Source organism: Panthera leo, chromosome D4, assembly GCF_018350215.1.
Source record: "Panthera leo isolate Ple1 chromosome D4, P.leo_Ple1_pat1.1, whole genome shotgun sequence".
Taxonomy (NCBI): domain Eukaryota; kingdom Metazoa; phylum Chordata; class Mammalia; order Carnivora; family Felidae; genus Panthera; species Panthera leo.
In genome coordinates, this window is record NC_056691.1 from 68,206,936 (window position 1) to 68,228,125 (window position 21,190).

At 37.7% G+C, this 21,190-nt stretch overlaps 1 protein-coding gene across 1 annotated transcript in view; it reads left to right on the forward strand.

Annotated features, from left to right (window-relative positions):
* Positions 1-21,190, forward strand: part of RAD23B (RAD23 homolog B, nucleotide excision repair protein) — a 47,482-nt gene that overhangs the window by 19,048 nt on the left and 7,244 nt on the right. The window contains exons 2-9 of the mRNA XM_042912358.1: positions 157-238; positions 533-612; positions 3,976-4,244; positions 9,507-9,562; positions 14,331-14,458; positions 18,315-18,447; positions 20,198-20,325; positions 20,885-21,055. Coding sequence (XP_042768292.1) covers positions 157-238; positions 533-612; positions 3,976-4,244; positions 9,507-9,562; positions 14,331-14,458; positions 18,315-18,447; positions 20,198-20,325; positions 20,885-21,055 — 1,047 coding nt within the window. The remainder of the gene's footprint in view (positions 1-156; positions 239-532; positions 613-3,975; positions 4,245-9,506; positions 9,563-14,330; positions 14,459-18,314; positions 18,448-20,197; positions 20,326-20,884; positions 21,056-21,190) is intronic.

Sequence of the window (21,190 nt, forward strand, 5' to 3'; positions counted from 1 at the left end):
TCTTTTTTAATACAATATTGTGAAGACATGATCTTTAAGTTTTTGCAAGTATTAATGATTAATATATGTATAAAAATTTTACCTTGCATTTCTCAGATTCTGGATAGTCATTTGTTGTTTAGACCTGTTAGAAAAAAATGTTTATTTTTCCTTTAGGTGAAGGCGCTGAAAGAGAAGATTGAATCTGAAAAAGGGAAAGATGCCTTTCCTGTAGCAGGTCAAAAATTAATTTATGCAGGTATGAATTAAATATTGAAAGTAATGCTATCTTTCAGATTGTGTAGACAAATTCGTTCTGTCAGACACATACGCAGTGTTTGTGTTTGGTATCTTTTAATCAAATGTTAGTGCCTTTTTACCTGATTATATTTCCAATTATATTTTTCTTTATCTTGACTGATCACTTAATGTTTTTCTTTGGGGAAAGTATTAATTGATAGAATTGACATTAGTAATTGTTTTAACTTCAGTTATGTGTAAGACAAAGGTTATGGGCTTCAAATAATGTATTCTTTTTTCCTTAATGTACTAGGCAAAATCCTCAATGATGATACTGCTCTAAAAGAATATAAAATTGATGAAAAAAACTTTGTGGTGGTTATGGTGACAAAAGTAAGTTTTAGCTTTGTTCTGTATATTTTTATGCTTGCGAGGTTTTTTAAAAAAAATAAAGATCCCAAGTCCAGCCTTTATACTTTGGTGAATACAGTTTATGCACATCCATAGTGGCAGGCACTTGGCTGTTTTTTTAAAAATTTTAAGTTTACTTTGTGTGAACCATAAAGTTAATAATTTTATACATTTATAGCTTAAACATTTTTAAATAAATTAAAACAGTTGATAAAATGTCATGTAAAAATTGTTAGATTTTGCTGGAGTAGTAAAATTGCTAATTATTTGAAGATTTAAAAATGTGATTCTTAGAATAAATATTTCTTATTTTGTGGTTTTAATAAGGGTGCCTTAAAGAGACTTGTTAAATTATGTGCTAGATCTGATAGGCTCAAGCAGAAAAGACATGTAGACTCCTAAATTCAATGATATTTCTTAGTTGATGGGGTAGATTTTTAGAAACTAAAAAAGAAAAAGGCAGTTAAAGAAATGAAGGAATGATTGTTGTGAGGAAGTTTTTTAAAGGGAATTTTTTGTGATTTATTGGACTGAAATATACTTGGGACAGTTTATCAAAGTTTTTCTCTAAAACAGAATGGATATGGGTTCTGTCAGGATTCTGTAATATTTTTATTTAAAGATGCATAAGCATGCAGTAGAGAGTTAAAACAGAGAAGTGGTGTACTCGTGACATGAATTTTTAGGATTGAATTATCATAATCTGAGAACAGTGATACTTGTAACCCTGAAAATAGGTTTAAATAAGTAATTGGAAACCAAGTTTATTAAGGACTATAAACCATTTATTAAAATAAATGTGAGGATTTTTTTTTAAGTTTAAGGTAATATATGCAGTAGAAATACAGAGAGATGAGCAAGTAAATTTTATTTATTTTAACTTTTAAATTTTATTTAAATCCAAGTTAGTTAACATAGTGTAATAATGATTTCAGGAGTAGAATTTAGTGATTCATCACATACATACAACACCCAGTGCTCATCCCAACAAATGCCCTCCTTAGTGTCCGTCACCCATTTAGCCCTTCCCCACACCCAGCACCCTACCAGCAACCCTCAGATTTTTTCTATATTTAAGAGTCAAAGAGGAGTTCCTGGGTGGCTCAGTCGGTTAAGTGTCCAACTTCGGCTCAGGTCATGATCTCATAGTTCGTGGGTTCGAGCCCTGCATTGGGCTCTGTGCTGACAGCTCAGAGCCTGGAGCCTGCTTTGGAATCTGTGTCTCCCTCCCTCCCTCCTTCTTCTCTCTCAAAAATAAACATTAAAAAAATAATTTAAAAAAAAGAGTCAAAGAAAAAAAGTCTCTTCTGGTTAGCAAGTCAGTTTTAATTACTGCATATTTTTGTCCTGAGTAAAAGCAGCTAAACGGTTTACATGTGTTGGACTTAAAAGTTTGTATAATCCATTAAGAGAACCATTGTGATTTTGCTATGTTAAAGCACTTACTCATTAAATGTTTGGGTTTTTTTAACATAATTTATTGTCAAATTGGTTTCCATACAACACCCAGTGCTCATCCCAACAAGTGCCCTCCTCAATGCCCATCACCCACTTTCCCGTCTCCCCCACCCCCCATCAACCCTGTTTGTTCTTAGTATCCAAGAGTCTCTTATGGTTTGCCTCCCTGTCTCCTGACTTTTTCCCTTTCCCCTCCTCCATGGTCTTCCGTTAAGTTTCTCAAGATCCACATATGAGTGAAAACATACGGTGTCTTTCTCTGACTTATTTCACTTAGCCATTAAATGTTAAACTTTACATACAAGGAACAGAATCATGAGGAAACTTTGTCTCAATTGAGTATTTTTTAATTGTGTTAAAATATACATAACACAAAATTTACCAGTTTAACCATTTTTAATTGTACAGTTCAGTGGTATTAAGTGCATTCACATTGTGCAACCATCTCCAGTACTCTGTACCCACTAAATAGTAACTCCCCATTCTGCCCCCACCCCCCCAGGCCTTGGTAACCACCATTCTACTTTCCATGAATTTAACTACTCTATACATCTCATATAAATGGAATCATAAAGTATTTTCCTTGTGTGACTGGCTTATTTCCCTTAGCGTAGTGTCTTCTAGGTTCATCCATGTTATAGCATGTGCCAGAATTTCTGTCCTTTTAGGGCTGAATAATATTCCATTGTCTTATCTAGTTTTATCATGAATAGTATGCAAAATGTGGTAGCCACATATTTGGATATGTATATGTTTGGGGTCTTATTTCCTTTAGTATTGTAATAACCTTGACTGTTTAGAACGTAACTAAGAATTAAGCAGGATAGGTCTCAGAATAGATGGATGTGTTTGAAGAATAGCTACTTAGAGCCAAGCTTTTTCTTATTTTACACAGGACTCTACTGATAATTTGTGGTTATTTTATTTTCAAGTTATTAATAGAAGTCATCTATTAGAAGGGGAAGTATTAGGCATTATAGAGGCAAAGAGAAATGACCTTATTATAAAGAGCCAGGAAAACTGTTTAGATCAGAAGTAAGCAGCAAAACTTCAAAAAGCAGATGGGTTTGCTACCATTTAGAATGAGGCTTAAATAGCACTGTGGCAACAGAGACTTCGCGAGGGCATGAAATGTTAGATTATTATAATCATAAATAATCTTAAGGGAAATATTAAATTAGCATAATACATTTAAATTACATTTTAATCTAAATCAGAGTTTAGAACATTAATAATTTGCAGAGTATTATATTGGCAGTTTGAAAAGTTATAGGGCTAAACACAAGACTCTTAGAACAAAGAAAAGAGGGAGTGAATGCTCCTAGTATTATTTTTTTTCAGTCCCCTGTCCTACCTTGCACAGCAAGTCTTTCCAGTGCATGCTGAACTAGCTCAGATCAAACAAGAGAGTTATTTTGGTGATGCTTTTATTATTATTATTATTATTTTATTATTATTATTTTTTTTTTTGGTGATGCTTTTAAATGACAATAAATACCTTGAAGTTATAACCTTGGAACTTAAACTGTAAAGTTTGGTAGGGGGTAATTAAATGGTCCTTTTTTTTTTAGTACACATTTTGTATATCTCTGAATAGTGGTTTCTATTGGCTCTTTTTTGTAGTGACTTGATAACATAACAAAGACAAACTGTTAGCTAAAAGCTAATTAAGGTTGTTAGTTAATATATCAGCTTTGAAAGAGTAACATAGTGATTCAGATTGCTAATACTGATCACTTATTAAGTTACTTTACGAAATTATTTTCAAGTTACAAGTTTATATTAGTGTTATGTTTGTAGCCTCCTATAATGATAGTCTACTTAGAGATCAGGTAATAATGTGGTATTTTATCATGATTCATTATTTTACTTTTTTAATGTGTTTAGCCCAAAGCAGTGACTACACCAGCACCAGCTACAACCCAGCAGTCAAATCCTGCCACCACGACCACAGTTAGCTCCACCACAGCTCCAGCTGTGGTCCAGGTCCCGACCTCTCCTCCCGCTTTGGCTCCCACTCCTACCCCTGCATCCATCACTCCAGCATCAACGACAGCATCTTCTGAACCTGCGCCTGCTAGTGCAACGAAACAAGAGAAACCTGCAGAAAAGCCAGCAGAAACACCAGTGGCTACTAGTCCAACATCAACTGACAGGTAAGAACTGTATTCTAGGAAATTGTATCCCAAAACACGTTCATATTAGGAACTTCATGCATGTAGGGGTGCCTGGGTGGCTCAGTCAGTTAAGCGTCCGACTTCGGCTCAGGTCACAGTCTCATAGTTTGTGAGTTCAAGCCCCACATCAGGCTCTGTGCTGAACAGCTCAGAGTCTAGAGATTCTGTGTGTCCCTCTCTCTCTGCCCCTCCCTGCCTGATCTCTGTCTCTCTCTCAAGAATGAATATGAATAAACATTAAAAAAAAAAAGAACTTCATGCATGTGTTTGTTTTGATTATTGTTTTGATCAAACTAACTTTGTTTCTACTCTGTTAAACTTTTCTGAACATTGAACTCTCACTAAAACTAATTTTTGTGCCTGTTTAAATTTTCATGATCCAGTTTTGTATACTCCCATTATTTTTTTTCCCAGGGGGAAGGGAAAGAGGGTCAAAGTTATTCTTCATTTTGTGTAGAAAAATTAGGAAATACAAATGCCCAAAAAGAATTATAAAAATAACTTCATATTTTGTTATAGTTTGACATATTATAAATAACTTGACACTGCCCCAGTCATTATTTATATTATTTTCTGATTGTTGTCATTTCTATTGTAAACATCTTTCATTCCATTAAATATTTCCGTTTGCTGCATAGCATTGTGTTTGGATCTGACATTTGTTCACGCTCAACCTTAGAAAAGTAACATCTTTGGGTATTTTCCTCATCTGAAAATTTGTGGATGACAACCTATCTCCTAGAGTTGTTATAAGGATTAAATGGAATAATGATTATAAAAGGTGTAAAATAGCACACGGTACACAGCAATACGTATCAGCTGTTGTGGGTACTTCACCTACCAACTTTTGTTGAACATATGGATTGTTTCAGTTTTCCACTGTTTTATCTATATTTTTGTGAACTTTTGTAAACATTTAAGTTTTGCCTGTGTAGATCTTTAAAACCAAAGAAAAAGCACTGGGATATTTGTGGAGCAAGAAATAATTTCTTGTGAGAAGTTGACAAGATTACTGAGTAATTTATGACAAAAGTTTTTTCCCCCAATGGTAAATTAAAGAACCAAAGCAAGTGCTTTATTTTGCTTGGCTGGAGCTTGTATGGGGAATTTCTGCTTTATCTGACAGCATGGGTTGTATTAAGTCCAGTGTGCATTGGCACTGGAGCTGTTTGTGTTTTGTGACTTCAGTATAACTTGGGACCTCAGTGGCAATAGTTAGAGTCCTTGGAATCAAAACCAGACAGAATGGAGATCTGTACAGGAGTTGGAAACACGTACTGAAAGGGAAGCATGTTTGTGATAAATACAACAATGATCAGAAAAAAATTAGTTACGATTATTTTAGTCTTTTACCTATGTGTTCAGTTTCTGTGTCTGATCCAAGTCAACCATGTTTGGAGGGGTTTGAGTCATCTGGTTTATTGCTCACTTTGGGCCTCTTTTCAAGGAATTAAATATTTCCTCTATGCCTGCCTGCTGCACTTTGCCTTAGTTTAGGCCTTCTGAGACACTGTCACCTAACTTGATGCTTCTCCCACGTACATTTAGAAATGCATTCAACACTCTTACCTAGTGAGAGACAACCAAACTCAGGTTAAGCTGTTCTATCAAGAGGTTGTTGGTCCATTCTGTGTGAAGGAGGGAAGTTAACAAATTTAACACATTGTTTCCCAGACCATTTAAACATTGTAAATGTAATTAAATATATGTTCATCAGTACAGGATAGCCTATTTTCTTACATGTTTTCAGCTCTTCGAAAAGCTATTTATAGTGAGAATTTCAGAATTGATCGGTACAATCTCTTTTTTTTAAGATTTTCTTCCTGGAGGTACAGTTTCACTTACCGATTCTTAAGATTCAGGATTACCGGGGCGCCTGGGTGGCTCGGTCGGTTAAACAGCCGACTTCGGCTCAGGTCATGATCTCGCGGTCCGTGAGTTCGAGCCCCGCGTCGGGCTCTGTGCTGACAGCTCAGAGCCTGGAGCCCGTTTCAGATTCTGTGTCTCCCTTTCTCTGACCCTCCCCCGTTCATGCTCTGTCTCTCTCTGTGTCAAAAATAAATAAATGTTAAAAAAAAAAAAAAATTTAAAAAAAGATTCAGGATTACCTTTTCAGACCTACAGAGGTTGCATAAATCAGTAGATGATCAGTGATCCACAGAGCAGATACTAGAGTTACTTACTTGGTTGGGCTTTGTACACCATTTCCCCAAATTATCACCACCTTCGAGAAGGGTAACAGAAGGATGAGGGAAGCTCAGAAAACTGGCTGCTTAAATGTGCCTTAGTCCTTTCATCTGCTCTAAAACATTTAGTGTCCTGTAAAGCACAAAACTTAGTGGGCTAATTATCAGGAGATACACTGGTACCAATTCGAGGGACATCAGAAAGTTTATTCATCACCCCTGGCCTGACATTTCGTTATTAGTCATTTGTGTCTTTAGGCCAGTTTTGTTCTTTAAAAACTACCGATTGCAATGCAAATCCTATTTGTATATATCTACCTTAGAGAAACTGCCTGTGTGCACAAAGACTGCGTTAATTTGTAATTAAAGACAAATTGGAACCAACCTAAATATCCATTAATAAGGGAATGACTTGACCTGCAATTTATTCATATTGGAGAGCAATGCTGCTTGAAGGTGGTAGTAAGTAGGCAGCATCAGCGTCACTGGGAGTATGTTTGAAATTAAACCCCTGACCTAAGTCAGAATTCTCTGGGGGCAGATCACAGAAATCTGTATTTTAACAAGCTCTCCTGGTGAATTTTTAGGCTTCCTAAAGTTTGAGAAGCCCTAATATCCAATAGTACAGGCCAGTTAAAGTATGTAGTATATATGCATATTGAGTGAATGTGGTTTCAAGGCTTTGTTATCAAGTGAGAAAAAGAGATTACAAAATAATATGGGCAGTAACCGTAAACCAAACAAAAGCCACAAAACGACATCATATATTTTCTTTGGGTATATATAGTAACGTGTAGTAACAAAGGAACAGCACTCTAACTGATAAGTGGTTTCCTCTGCAGATGGGGAAGGAGAAGCAATGAGGCAGAGTCAAGGTTGAAGAATGGCAGTCCAACCTCACCTCACTGTGGTCTGTGATATGTAAAAGGAAATTTTAAAGCCGTATGCAAAACAGCACAAACTGTTCTGTAAAAGAGCTGCAGGAAAAAACACTAGTCCTACCAGGTAGTAGAATGTACTCTACATGGTAACAATTGCGACAATTTAGAGTGACTCTTACTAGAAATACGGCTCAGTTAAATAGATAGTATTCTAGAAACAGACCAGAATACATACCAGAGACTTCATGCAAGATAAAGATGTGATTTCAGACCACTGAGGAAAATGCTGTTGGGATTAATGTCTAGCCAAATGGAAGGGGAAAGATGGATCACTCTAGACAGATCACGATTCAACATAAAAGTGAAATCATAAACAAGAGAACATGGAAAAATAAAAATCTTTAAAAAGTTATAAAAGGAATAATTGAAAAATTTGTCCATAGAAAGAATTTAGTAAGAGCTTGATTTGGCCAATTAAATGGAGTACTGTGTGCCTGGGGAAAAACAGGTAGTTGTAGTTATGCTGACTGAGATAATCAGGTTAAGCGAAACACATCCAAAAGCAAGACACAACTTCTTGTTACATAGAAACTGCTAGTGGTGGTTGTTCCCTAGGTTGGGGTCTTGGGCAGAATTAGTTTTCCTGTATACTTTTCACAACTTTTTTCCTTCTGTACATGTTAGCCTATCGAGTTAATGAAGATACTTTAAAAATTATACCAAACAAGTAGTTTAATCATGATAATCATATCGGATGTTAGGATGCCAGGCACTTTGCTAAACACTTTACCAGCAGTAACTCCACATACATACATACATACAACTTAGCGATACATGGATATTATTGTTGACCCCATTGTATTGATGAACAAACTGAGGCTTAGAAAGTAATTTATGAATTCAAACTTAGATATTCTACTTGCTCTTGCTATGCTATAGGATTTTCTCAGAACTGAAGTCCACTGTGTTCTCTTTTTAAAATTGGGAATAAGTGTGTTGTATGTATGTTTTAATCTAACTGCTCCCTTTACTACTTTTGTAAACTTGGATTTATTTTTCTTTGGCGTACTCTTCCTGGTCTTTCATAATCTTGTTTTTGTCTACCTTGTTTTCCAGACTCATCTTCTGCAATTGCCCAGCAGAAACTTAGTGCTTTTAACTGATTAACTTTCGGTTACAACTTGCATTTTGTCACACGTCTCCCCATTTTTTGCTTATGCTGTGTTCCTTGATTTAAATGCCTTCCTTCAGTTTCGTATAAGATCTAACTGAAATTCTGTTATGTAAAGATTTCCCAGGCCTTTCCAGCCTAATGTGGTTTCTACTTTGGCTATTTATCGTATACAGGTTTTTCTCCACTATTTGAAAGTAAAGTGTTCCTTTGAAACCTTTTGTAAAAGCAGAAATAGCATAAAGCAATGAAGCAATTACCATTAATTTATATGGAAAAAGTTTTGATCATTCCCAGACCCAAAAAATAACCTCCCAGGCTTAGGACACACCTTGCTAGTGGGTGCACAAAGTAAATTAAGACAAAGCACAAATGCGCACACACACACGGTTCAGAATTAACAGTGACTTGATATTGAGATGCTGGGTGTAGTTCCAGTTGAAGGAGCTTGGTGGGGCCACTCACTTCTCGGGGTGTACGCCTCTAGAAAGGCTTGCTGCAAAGCAAATGAAACACTATTTTCACTTTTCTTGTAAAAGCAGAAATCCTCTTCAGAGACCATCCTCTTTGGATTTCTTATAGTTAGTGAAAGCAGGTACTAATGTAGATCTTTTGTAAAAGCAAAGCAGTGAACTATGGAAAAGTGGGGGATACTTGCATTGTTTGGTATTTCTTCCACTGTGACTTGACTTATTTAACTTCTCATGTAAATTCTTTCAGGGAAATGGTTGTGCATTCTCTTTTTTGTATTCCTTAAGTAGTAAGCAGTCTGGTTATTTTACATCTTTGGACATTTAAAATGATGCATTTGCAGAAGAATGAGTATTAAGATTGGAAATGTTATGGATAAAGGCTTTAGGGATTAATCTAGAGGACAGTTTAAACACTGTAGCCAGACTTTTACATTTAATTAAAATAAAATAATCTCTTTATATAGTGGACAGTTACTAAACTTTAAGTTTATATACTTTCTGAAGTATGATTTTTTAAAAACCTTTTGCAGTACATCAGGAGATTCTTCTCGGTCAAACCTTTTTGAAGATGCAACAAGTGCACTTGGTAAGTGTCTACGTTGTAAATGACCTTATCAGAGGGATCATTTCTTTAGGTCATGTGTTCATCTTCATGGTTACTTATAATCGAGTTGCTAAATGGTTTCGATAATTGTTCGATTAATGTTTCTAAAGACTTTGTAAATTAATGTGTTATATATTGAATCCTTAGAATTGTACTGTTGTTATTCGAGGTAAGCATATTCTTTTAGTTAAAGCAGATCATTTTCCAAATGTGAATTCTAAATATGGTCTTAACAGAGTTTGAACTATGTACAGGTGTATTACAAAATGTTTTTGAAGTCGGTACAGAATGTTACTAAATCTGTCTCACACCTCATCTTATTCTCCTTCAGCCTTTATTCTAGTTTGTAGCCCTGTTGGGTCCCGTCTGTATTTCATTGCTTATATCATGCTTGTAGTGAACATACCTTTCTATCCCAACTTTTTTTTTTTTTTTAAGTTTATTTATTTTGAGAGAGAGGGAGAGAGAAAATCCCAAGCAGACCCCGAGCTCTGTCTCACCAATCGTGACATCATGACCTGAGCCAGAATCAAGAGTTGGCTGCTTAATCAACTGAGCCACCCAGACACCCCATCCCAACTTTAAATTTAACTATGCTGGATGACGCTCTTTCATCTCCCCTTCACACTTAATATGTCAAAATCAGTTTTGTTTTTTGCCCCTGTTTTTCCATTATAACACTTTGGTATGTTTCCTCCTGTGCCTGCTGATTATTGGTCAGTTGGCTGGGAACCCCATTCCTCCCCTTTGGTACTGTTCTGTGTTACTGGAAATGGTAGGGAGGTAGAAGACTGGGAACAGGTGGGAACAGCAGCTTCAGTGGTATGGGCTTCTAGTTTCTTTGCCTACTTAGTTGCTGCAGCAGCAGGGTTCTAACAGCAGTAGTACCTCATGAGATGTAGGGTGGCCTCTGACCTGATTGGACTTGAACTCCATGAACCTCTCATTGCCATGGAAACGGCATCTTGGCTGCCCATAGCATGTAGGGGCAAAATGTTACTAAGGTCACCGCATGTACCACACCCACATCTTTACATTTACTGTTGTCTGGGACTGCTCTGCTACCAAATAAGTATAAGTTAGCGTCCAATCAGCAAAATAGAAATCACTCTGTCATACAGGGACATGCTTAATCCTCAGAAGTCCTTACAGAGATACCGAAAGGACTAGAGATGAGCCAGAAATCGGTAATGTGCTCTCCACTTGCAGAGCTGGAACCCACTGACACTTGTCCCTGGGACTGCCGAACTGTCTGCTGCCACCGCTGCTATCTCAATCGGAAAGCGTGGTGCCTCCAAGCTCTAGCTGCTGCTACCACGCGTACACCTCTGAAGACGGTGTCTTACCTTTACGTCTTCTGTCAACCTGTACAGCTTAGGTCATGGGACCCCTTTACTCTTTAATTCACCCAGTCTTTATGTAGATACCCTGCTGCTTTAAACTTTTCTTTTATGGCTTGTGACACTACTCTTTTCTTGATCCATGCCTCTGACTACTCCTTTTCAGGCCTTCTAGTTAATTCTTTTTATTTTACCTGACCCTTAAATATACGGATCTTCTGCGGTTCTGCTCTAGCCCATAGTTCAAAGTTCAAACTCTGGAAATACTATAATGATTCCCAAAATTATAACCCCAGTACACATCTCCTTCTGAGCCTCCAGATTCAGATGTGAACTGATTCATTCTTTAAACTGCCACCTGGAAGACGTCTAACCTCCATGAACTCTGTAGGTTCCAGACAGAGTCCTGTTTTATTCCCCCATCCAATTCTTCTCCTTTGTTCCTCACTGCTTGCACCATCATCTCTAGCAAACATTGGTGTCATCCTTGATCCCCCTGCCTCTCTTGGCCTGTTGAGCCCAGGGTACTGACGGCCCTCCTTTCTAATGTCTCCGGAATACTTGTTTCCACTGCCACTTGCCTGCCTTAGTTCACGCCCTTACCTCACTAATACTCCTGCATTATTCTCTCCTACATGTCAGTGCTCTGTTATAGTGGGTTTTAAAAAAGGCTGATCTAATGAAGTTATTGTTAGTTCCTTGTGCAGTTTCTTGTGACCGGGAAGATAAGACTCTTGATGACACGTAAAGGTTCTTCGTCACTACTACTTTTAGTCTCATTAGCTCTCTCTCTTGTGTTGTCCATTGTCCCTAGTTTTCCTATGAGTAGCAAACTGTTTATAAGCATTTATTTTTGAGTGTTGGTAACTTGACTAATTAGGAGGCGTGATTTTAGGAGGTGTAACATGATGACTTGGTTTGGGGGCTCAGGAGTCTGACAGCCTGTGTTGGTCTCTGCACCATGACTTACCAGCTATTGATCCATGATCAAAATAAACCTTTCTCATGGAGTTACTGCGAGACTTAAGTAAGAAACACCGTGTTAAAATCGTTTAGTTCAGGTAGTCCACAGCTCCTAATTTCTTTTATCTTGATGCTGAATTCTGAATCTGGGAACTAAATTACTCAGAGTATATTGGCACTTAAGTAGCTTTGTGCCAGAAGTATATGAATAGGTGATTAAGAAAAAAAATATCTTAACAAGTCCTCTATGGAAGCAGAAAGGAAAAGTCCTTAACTCTAGATATCAAATGCCACCTTAGCTCAGTGATATTTAGGTTTTTTTTTTTTTTTTAACTATACTTTTATAGGTAACAAATGCCTTTTGAAAATTCTGCAGAAAATCATTTAACTGGTAAGAGTATCACTGTGCCAGGGAAACGGTGATGCAGAATGACAGGGTCCCTTGCAAGTTGAACTTTTCATTCAGATGGGGTAAAGAAAGAAGGGTGAAACGTAAAGTAAATTGCAAATTATGATTAATGATTTTAAGGAAACAAACGGCTTCCTTAAAGAAAAACAGAAGGTGCTTATACATAGGATAGGCAGTACATCTGTGAGACTGGAACATTTAAATTGAGAACTAGAGCCTGCAGAGGAACTGGCCCTCAGACAAGCCTGGTATGTGTGTAGAGGTTCTGCGGCAGGTTTTAGAAGGTACGACTTATGAACTGGAAAATATCAGTGTGGTTGGAGCATGGTGTTTGAAGATGGTTGGGAGGTTTTCTTTTTAAAGGCTCGCGTTTGCAGCCATGTGAAGAAAGAATCGTAGACTTGAGGGAGGCAGTGGGGAGGGGCAGGAGAGGAAGCAGGGTGTAATCCAGAGACTTTTGTGGTCTGGTCTTGAGTGAAGGCAGTGGAGAAGGGGGGAACCTAAGTAGTTTTACACTGTAATTCAGAGGGAGGATCTGCAGATAACGCTGCTAGATGAGATGTGAAAGACAAGGGGAAGGGAACTGTGATCACCAGTTTTCTGGTTCTTGTACTTGTGTGGAAGGATGTGCCGTTTATTGAAATGGAGAAGGCAGATAGGTAGTGGAGGGGCACATTTGAGGGAGAAACCTTTAGAGATCCAAAGTCACATGTCAGTATTGGTTGAGGAGTGAGTGGAATGTGAGAAGTGGACACAGCCTGTGCAAACAGCTATGGCTGGAAAGGGAAGGGAGCGGACATTTCTGAAAGAGAAATCGAGATGTGGCCATGGGGGCATGCTTCTGTTTTTAGGATGACATTCTAGGATATAGTTAACTGCTGATCAGGATAATTAAGTGGAGAGTGAAGGGTGGGAGGTGGAAAAGAGAGAAGATAACTAAAGGGTACAGTTCTTTGAGGAGACAAGAAGGGATGAATAGCACCCAGAACACAAGGAGAAGAAAAGATGGCTTAAGTGAGGTGAGTTTGGTGTAGAGAGTTGGCTTTCTTTCAGAGTGTGGTCTGTTGTCTGACATTTCCATGAAGAGCAAGTTTGGGTCAGAGACAGCCTGTGGGAAGTGATTTCCTGGAATAGCAGTGCTTGGTTCATTGCCCCAGCTCTGTATGGTATGAGAAAGTCTAACTTTCTGATTTCTAACCTCCTTTCTCTCTCTGCTTTGATAATAAAAGGTGTCAAGGGAAAACTGAACTTGTTATAGCCGAATCGATTGCTTGAAATGTCCCTCCTACTTGTTTCAGAAATTAGTTCATCTGTCTCTTCTAGGTTGCCTTCCCTGACCTGCTAATTCTGTCCTATATTTGTGCTACATTTGTACCTGATATTTTTATTGTACTTACAAGCTACCACAAACTTCCTGGTATGAAACAACACAGATTTATTATTATGGTACAGTAGGTTAGAAGTCTAACATGGTACTCACTGGTCTAAAATCAAGGGGCTGAATCACTGGGCTACTATCAGAGCTGCATTCCTTTCTGGATACTCTAGGGGAGAATTTGTTCTGTGTCTTTTCCAGGCTTCTGGAGGCTACCCACATTCCTTGGCTTATAGCCCCTTCCTCTTTCATCAAAGACAACAGCATAGCATTTGTGACCTTGCTTCTTTTCTCTTGTCTTTATATCTGTTTCTCTGACCCTCTCCTCTGTTTTCCTTCACTTTTAAAGACTCTTGTGATTACATTGGACCCACCCAGATAATCCGGGATAATTTCCCCATCTTGAGAGTCAGCTGATAAACAACCTTAATTCTGCTTTGCCTTGTAAACCTAAGGTATTAACAGATTTCCATGGATTCGCAGGGGGCATTATTCTACCTGCCACATGTGTGTAGTTTGTGCTGTTGTGCCTCTTTGTATTCCTAGCCCTGCAGTGCCTGAAACACTGTATATACATGAAGCCCCAAGAAATATGTGGAAAATGTGTATTTATTAAATGTTTCCTTTCTTTCCTCTCCCCCCATCCCACATACCTTTTCTTAGTGACAGGTCAGTCTTATGAGAATATGGTAACCGAGATCATGTCAATGGGATATGAGCGAGAGCAAGTAATTGCAGCCCTGAGAGCCAGTTTCAACAACCCTGACAGAGCAGTGGAGTATCTTTTAATGGTGAGAAATATTTCACTTCATTCTACTTTTAAACTGAAAGCTCACAGATCTTAAAGGAACAATAACAGTTCTCAGAAAAATGATAATATATGCTAATAATTTATATAATGCGTTTTTATTAGTGTGTTAACGCTTTGTGTTGAAAAGATGTAGTCTCTTTTAAAGATTTTGATGTGATTTTTAGTTAGGAAACAACGTGACTAAATGAGTTGTAAAATTGGCTATCCACTTGGAGCAGCACCTTCTAGCCTATTCATGTCATAATGACAGCTTGTGTGTTTGGAGAGTGGAGACAGATTTTTTTAAATCTAATCTAATCTTCCATTTTTAGTAGCTTTTTGACAACCGGCATACTTACTCCTGGGTATACTGTTTAAGGCAAAAATATCAAAGTGGAAGCCCATGCCCAATTGTATTTGTCTTGTACTGTGTACATTTTTGTAATTCATTGGCCATCTTTTAAAAATTGAGAGATTTCACTTATAAATTCAGATAGCTGGTTTGTCTGGACAACTTGGATCCAGATTTTTGCAAGGGTTTAGATCATAGACTCTTTAATTTACTATATTCCCATCCATTCCCCGTTACCTGACATAGCATTGTACATTTAATTTAATATATAATGTTATATTATTTGCCTGGTTCCCTTTGCATTTGAATTGTCAGCTTGTTTATAGTCAGTGGTAGTCAAGGGGATTTTGAATAAGTTCTTGTCTTTTACTAGCATAAAATTTTGAGAAATAGATTGTTGTGGACATGGTGTTTATGACAGTGAATGTCTGTTATTTACAGATATGGCATGGGCTAAAATAATAGCATAGAATTTTGGAGCAACATTCAATTAGCTTTTTAAAAATCTGGGACGCCTGGGTGGCTCAGTCGATTAAGCGGCTAAATCTTCATTTCAGCTCAGGTCATGATCTCACGGTTTGTAACTTCAAGCCCTACGTTGGGCTCTGCGCTCACAGCGCGCAGCCTGCTTTGGATCCTCTGTCTCCCTCTCTCTGCCCCTCCCCAATTCTCTCTCCCTCCCTTCCTCCCTCTCCCTCCTTCCCTCTCTTTCTCTCTCTCTCCCTCCCCGTTTCTCTCTCAAAAATAAAAAAATGAAAAAAAATTTAAAAATGTTAACATTTTATTCCATAATTGTCTTCAGTGTTTTACAGTATTATCAAGGTCTGAATTGCCCTAAATATCATCTTAGAAATCCAGAATCCTAACTCTTGTGGGGAATATAGTTCACAGTTTAACCCATTCATTTGTTTCCAGGTTGTACTTTTGTTAGAAACTCCTTTTCAGATAATAGCTTCAGGAGAGTCAAAGTCAAGAATGAGTAACTGTGCTGCCTCCACCAGTTATTTGCCTACTCATTTGTATGTGAGATTCACAAAACCTTTTATCATTTCCTCTTCTGAATTCTCTTTTCCATTGTCCTCTTGATGAGAGTCTTTAAAATGATGGTAGTCCATTTATCAGTTTGTAATTTAGGAATCATTTTGGATTGGTAACTATTGTGAGTTTGTTTGTGGTACCCTTCCCCCCCCCTCAGAAAACAAACCCATATTCTATTAAAGTATTACCTTTCCTTTTATGGAGTGACTTAAATGTATACCTGTGTGGAATTCTGCATTAGTTTAATGGAAGCAGGTATTTTAATCTAATAGATCTGAAGTTTTAAGGTATAAAAAATAGATCACTGTTTTCAAAGTTGTTACTACTTTTTAGCATCAAATGCAAATGAATAGATACAAGTTCATGAAACACTTTATTTTCATTTTAATATTCATTTACTTTTGAGAGAGAGAGAGCGCGCGCAAGGGCGGGGGTGGGAGGTGGTGGAGTCAGAGAGAGAGGGAGAGAGAATCCCAAGTAGGCTCCACTCTCAACACAGAGCCCGATGCGGGGCTTCGATCCCACAGACCATGAGATCATGACCTGAGCCGAAATCAAGAGTTGGATGCTGAACTGACTGAGCCACCTAGGCGCCCCATTTCATGAAATAGTTTAAAGTGTTTTTGATATATTTAGTGTTCAATTCATAGACTAAAAAGGGCCACCTTTAACTGTCACTAATTTTTGAGACTTCTATAGCAGTGATTAACTTTTTAGTTTAACAAACCTGTTTGAGATTTTGATGGAGGCTTTGGATCCTCAATCTGCATATAATCTGTCAGCACTTACGGATTTGAATTGGTGGAATGTCCGAAATGTTTGTTTCTAATAGCTGGAGGAACGCTAACTTGGGCAGCCATTACCCATAATGCTATTCATTAAGCTTATTTTTTCGTATGTTTATGATCTTGGCTTCTGATTTTTATTGGGAAATGGAAGAATTTACTATTACCATCTCTTACCCAAATGTTTTATTTCCTTCTTCATTCTCCTCCTTTCACAATCTGTGTGGATTTCATAAAGACTTTTAGTATGTTGTTATGAAAAGTCTTGTAAATCATGCATCAGAATAGTGTTCCAAAGTCTCAGTGCAGTTTTAAGTTACAACTTCAGAAGACGAATGGTCCAAACTTAGAATAAGCATCACTTAAATACTGAAATATTTAAGGTTCTTTGATAACTACTTCTGTGAATTGTGAATAATCCATTTTAGTTTTTTCTATGTGATACTTTCTGGATGACACTTTCTTAGAACCATGGATCAATAGTGGAGATCCTCCTTCCTCAGCCACTATTGGCCACCTGCCCTGTCTCCATTAGGCTTTTATTCCAGGGTTCATTTCAGAGCTGCACGTGTGCATCAAAACCTGTTTCTTTGGATGATTTTAAGGCTAGGTTTACAAATACAAACCTTTTTGTCACTGAGCTGGTGAACGTTTCTATGAAGTTTAAAAATTAACTAGGGCAATGTATAGCATTAAAACCAGATGTGTCCAATTTTAATAAAATTTGTATTGATATTTTAAGTTTTTTAATAGTTGGCCTTATAAAACTGTACATTATTACTTAATATGCAAGTTTTGGATCTTTGGTGTTAGGTGTAACCTATGTTGCTATATGTAAACATCATTTTATGACTTCAGTTTTAAATTACAAATCTCCACAACTTAGTAAAATAGCTATTAAGTACAAGTAGCTATTTAAATTTAGTAAAATTGGAAGTATATTAAAAAGTTAGTTTCTTTAGTAACCTTAGCCACATTTCAAGTTCTCAGAAGTTACACGTGATTAATGAGTATCTTTTTAAGTTCATATATTTTGAGGGAGAGCATGCCGCATGGGCATGAGTGTGGGAAAGGTAGAGAGGCAGAGAGAGAATTCCAAGCAGGCTTTGTACTGTCCGTGCAGAGCCTGACATGGAGCTTTATCTCATGAACTGTGAGATCGTGACCTGAGCTAAAATCAAGAGTTGGAGGCTTAACTGAGCCATCCAGGTGCCCTGTGATTAATGAGTATTTTATTGGACAGCACAGAGAACATTTTCATCATTATGGAAAGTTCTGTTGGACAGTGCAGCCTTATAGCAGTATGGGTTCTTCTACACCACACTCAGGTCATTTCTAATCTAACTCGGACATATACAGCTTCCAGATAAGTCTTAATCCTTTACTTTTATTTCTGTTTTTGTTTATTTGTTGAGAGGGAGAGAGGGAGAAAATCCCGATGCGGGGCGTCAATCTCACAACTATGAGATGACAACCTGCGCTGACATCAAGAGTCGGTCGCTAGACCAACTGAGCCAGCCAGGTGCCTCATCCCTATACTTTTAATTGACTCAGGCACCTGTTTGATGCTTTGAACAATTAGACAAGCACATTAAATAGATGAATAAATCTTTGACTTTGTGTAATATTTAACTAACTTTGAATGTGACAGGATATTTTAAAGCTGGGAAATTGTATTATAGGGGATCCCCGGAGATAGAGAAAGTCAGGCTGTGGTTGACACCCCTCCAGCGGTTAGTACCGGGGCTCCTCAGTCTTCAGTGGCTGCCGCTGCAGCAACTACGACAGCATCGACCACAACAGCAAGTCCTGGAGGTAAAGTGGGGTGTTTGGATGGGGAGGAAACGGTCCTGAATTTTTAGTGTAAAATGAATCTGAAATACTTTTGAGGTGAGGTTCTTTCCTGGAGCATTTGGATAACTCTTCAAACAAGTTCTCTATCCATTAATGTTAGAGAAGGGCCCAAAACAAGTTCTTCCAAGTAGATATTTAATACGTTCTTGCTGAAACATTAGCGCTCTAATTTTGGCAAAGGGTACATCCTGTTTAGCCTATGCCACGAAGAGATGCTTCCCAGTTTGCCTTTCGTGTTACATTCTGAAGCCATTCAGAATGTTTGCTCACCTTGTCTCTTTTCTCTCCCTATAAATGTCATAAAGTGTGTATAATTTCAAAGCCAGTAGGATCTTAGTGGTTATTATACAACCAAAGAAATAAAACACTGGGAGGTTGGAAGACTTCTATCTAAAGGTGAAACCCAAGCTTGAATTCAACTCTCTTTACTGGCCAGAACCCACCCTCCCATTGCCAAAGGCATGACTACAGAGGAAAGCCTGGAGCCTGTGGTGGACCCAAGAGTTACTTCATTCTCTTTCATTCCTCATTCTGTATACAGTACTGATGAAGTAATTTAAACTGTTAATTTTGAAGTGGCCCTGCTTAGATGCTTCATAGAGCTTTTAGCTCTACGTAGGACAGTAAGCTCTGGTTGACAAAAAGCCCTGAATGCATTGTATGCAGTCTCCCAGAGGACAGGCGTTTCATTTCTGCAGAGTTGGCCTAAGAATGGAAAGAAGAGGCCCCAGCTTTGGTTCAGATTTGGGCTGCTGTCCCAATTAGCAGTGCTTACTGGGTTAACTTCACTTTCTGAGTCTCATTTTCTTCATCTGTGCAACCAGTGTCAACACAAAGAAGGATGAGCATGTTATGTGGCCATTTTAATTTGAATGATTCTTCTTGAATAATTTAGGAAATAACATCTAAAAGATGTTCCGTAATTCATCGCTAATCTCAAAAACATAATTATATGCAGTTTTTGGTCTCTTGTAGTATAGTCAGACAACCACCACTACCCCAAAAAGTTACAGTTCTGTATTTTATTTGGTATCCTTAATGTTTATTATTGCCGTGGGATTTAGGACTAAAGAGTTCTAGATGTATTAGTTAGTACTAGGTTGTCTTACAGCTTATTTATCTCAAGCTTTTGTAGATTGTAAATGTTTGAAGTTCAATGGTAATAACCAAAGTCATCTTTCTAATTGTAATTTAAGTTTACTGATCTGCATATCTGAACTCTTAACTTCTAAGTATCAAATTGTCTTTCATTTACTTGGTTTAGAATTTCCCAGGGATTCAAACTCAGATTGTTTTTTTTTTTTTCCATGAGGGTTTAGGTTGTATTATAAAGTAAGCGGCTTTTTTGGTTTTGTTAGTCCTAGGTATGTATTTTTCTTAGGAACAATTTTAATATTTTTTATTTTGATAGAGTACATGCAAGTCATAAATTCTCATTATTTGATAATATCGAGTGCTCAGGACAGTTGTAGGAAAACTTTATTCTTTCAGTTTTCCATACTCTATCTATGCTAATAGGAGTAATTTCTGTAGTATGAGACTTGGAAGTTGGTGCCGTTGAAAGATTTTTTGACATTATTTACTTCCTTTTGCACACATCTGAGAACTCATATTTACTTGTCAGTGTTTGCTGTCTAAAATTATGATTGAATCAGCTCTTTGTATGTGTGTAATTGCTACTTTGATTTAAAAATGTTTATGTGTATTTTAGGACATCCTCTTGAATTTTTACGGAATCAGCCTCAGTTTCAACAGATGAGACAAATTATTCAACAGAATCCTTCCCTGCTTCCAGCATTGCTACAACAGATAGGTCGAGAAAACCCTCAATTACTGCAGGTAACTGTTGAATCAATTTCAAAAGTGGGTTTACAGAGTATGTCATTTTTTAAAAGTCCATGAGAACTACCTTCCCTCCACATGCTCTAGAAACTTTTATTAAAGAATCTGAGAAGCTCTGTAGCAAAGAAACTGTTCATGAATCTTTTTTCCCAAACTTACTGTTAGTGAAGCACTGCGTCTTAGAAACACACCCATGGGCTTATGAATGCCCGAGTCATGAAGTATTTGGGCTTTATACAGCATTGTACTGCCTGCTAGTGTGGAAGATATGTGAGTTCTGTTTCTTTTTATAGACCCTCCCCCCCCCCCCAAGCAATTTTTTAAAATTGATTTGGGGGCCAGGAGACGTTTATGAAAGAGAATTTGAATTCTCTTAATTCCCTAATTTCTTTAATACAAGAAATCACATCCTTCCAAGGATTACATAATCCAGAGTCATTCTAAAATATGGCAGCTGTAAAGTTCTAGCTCTCTTTTACTTGTATTTAGAATTCTTGGTTTCCTGAAGATACTTCTATCATTGTCTTGTTTTTTTCTGTCCTTCATATCACCACAGCAAATTAGCCAACACCAGGAGCATTTTATTCAGATGTTAAATGAACCAGTCCAGGAAGCTGGCGGGCAAGGAGGAGGGGGCGGAGGTGGCAGTGGAGGGATTGCCGAAGCTGGAAGTGGTCACATGAACTACATTCAAGTGACGCCTCAGGAAAAAGAAGCTATAGAAAGGGTGAGTCGAAGTAAAACTAAAATTTGAGTTCCTCAGTCACACTAGCTGCATTTCAAATGCTCGGTGGTCACGTGGAGCTAGTGGCTGCTGCATTGGATCGCACAGGTGTAGATGATTTCTGCCGCTAGAGGTTGT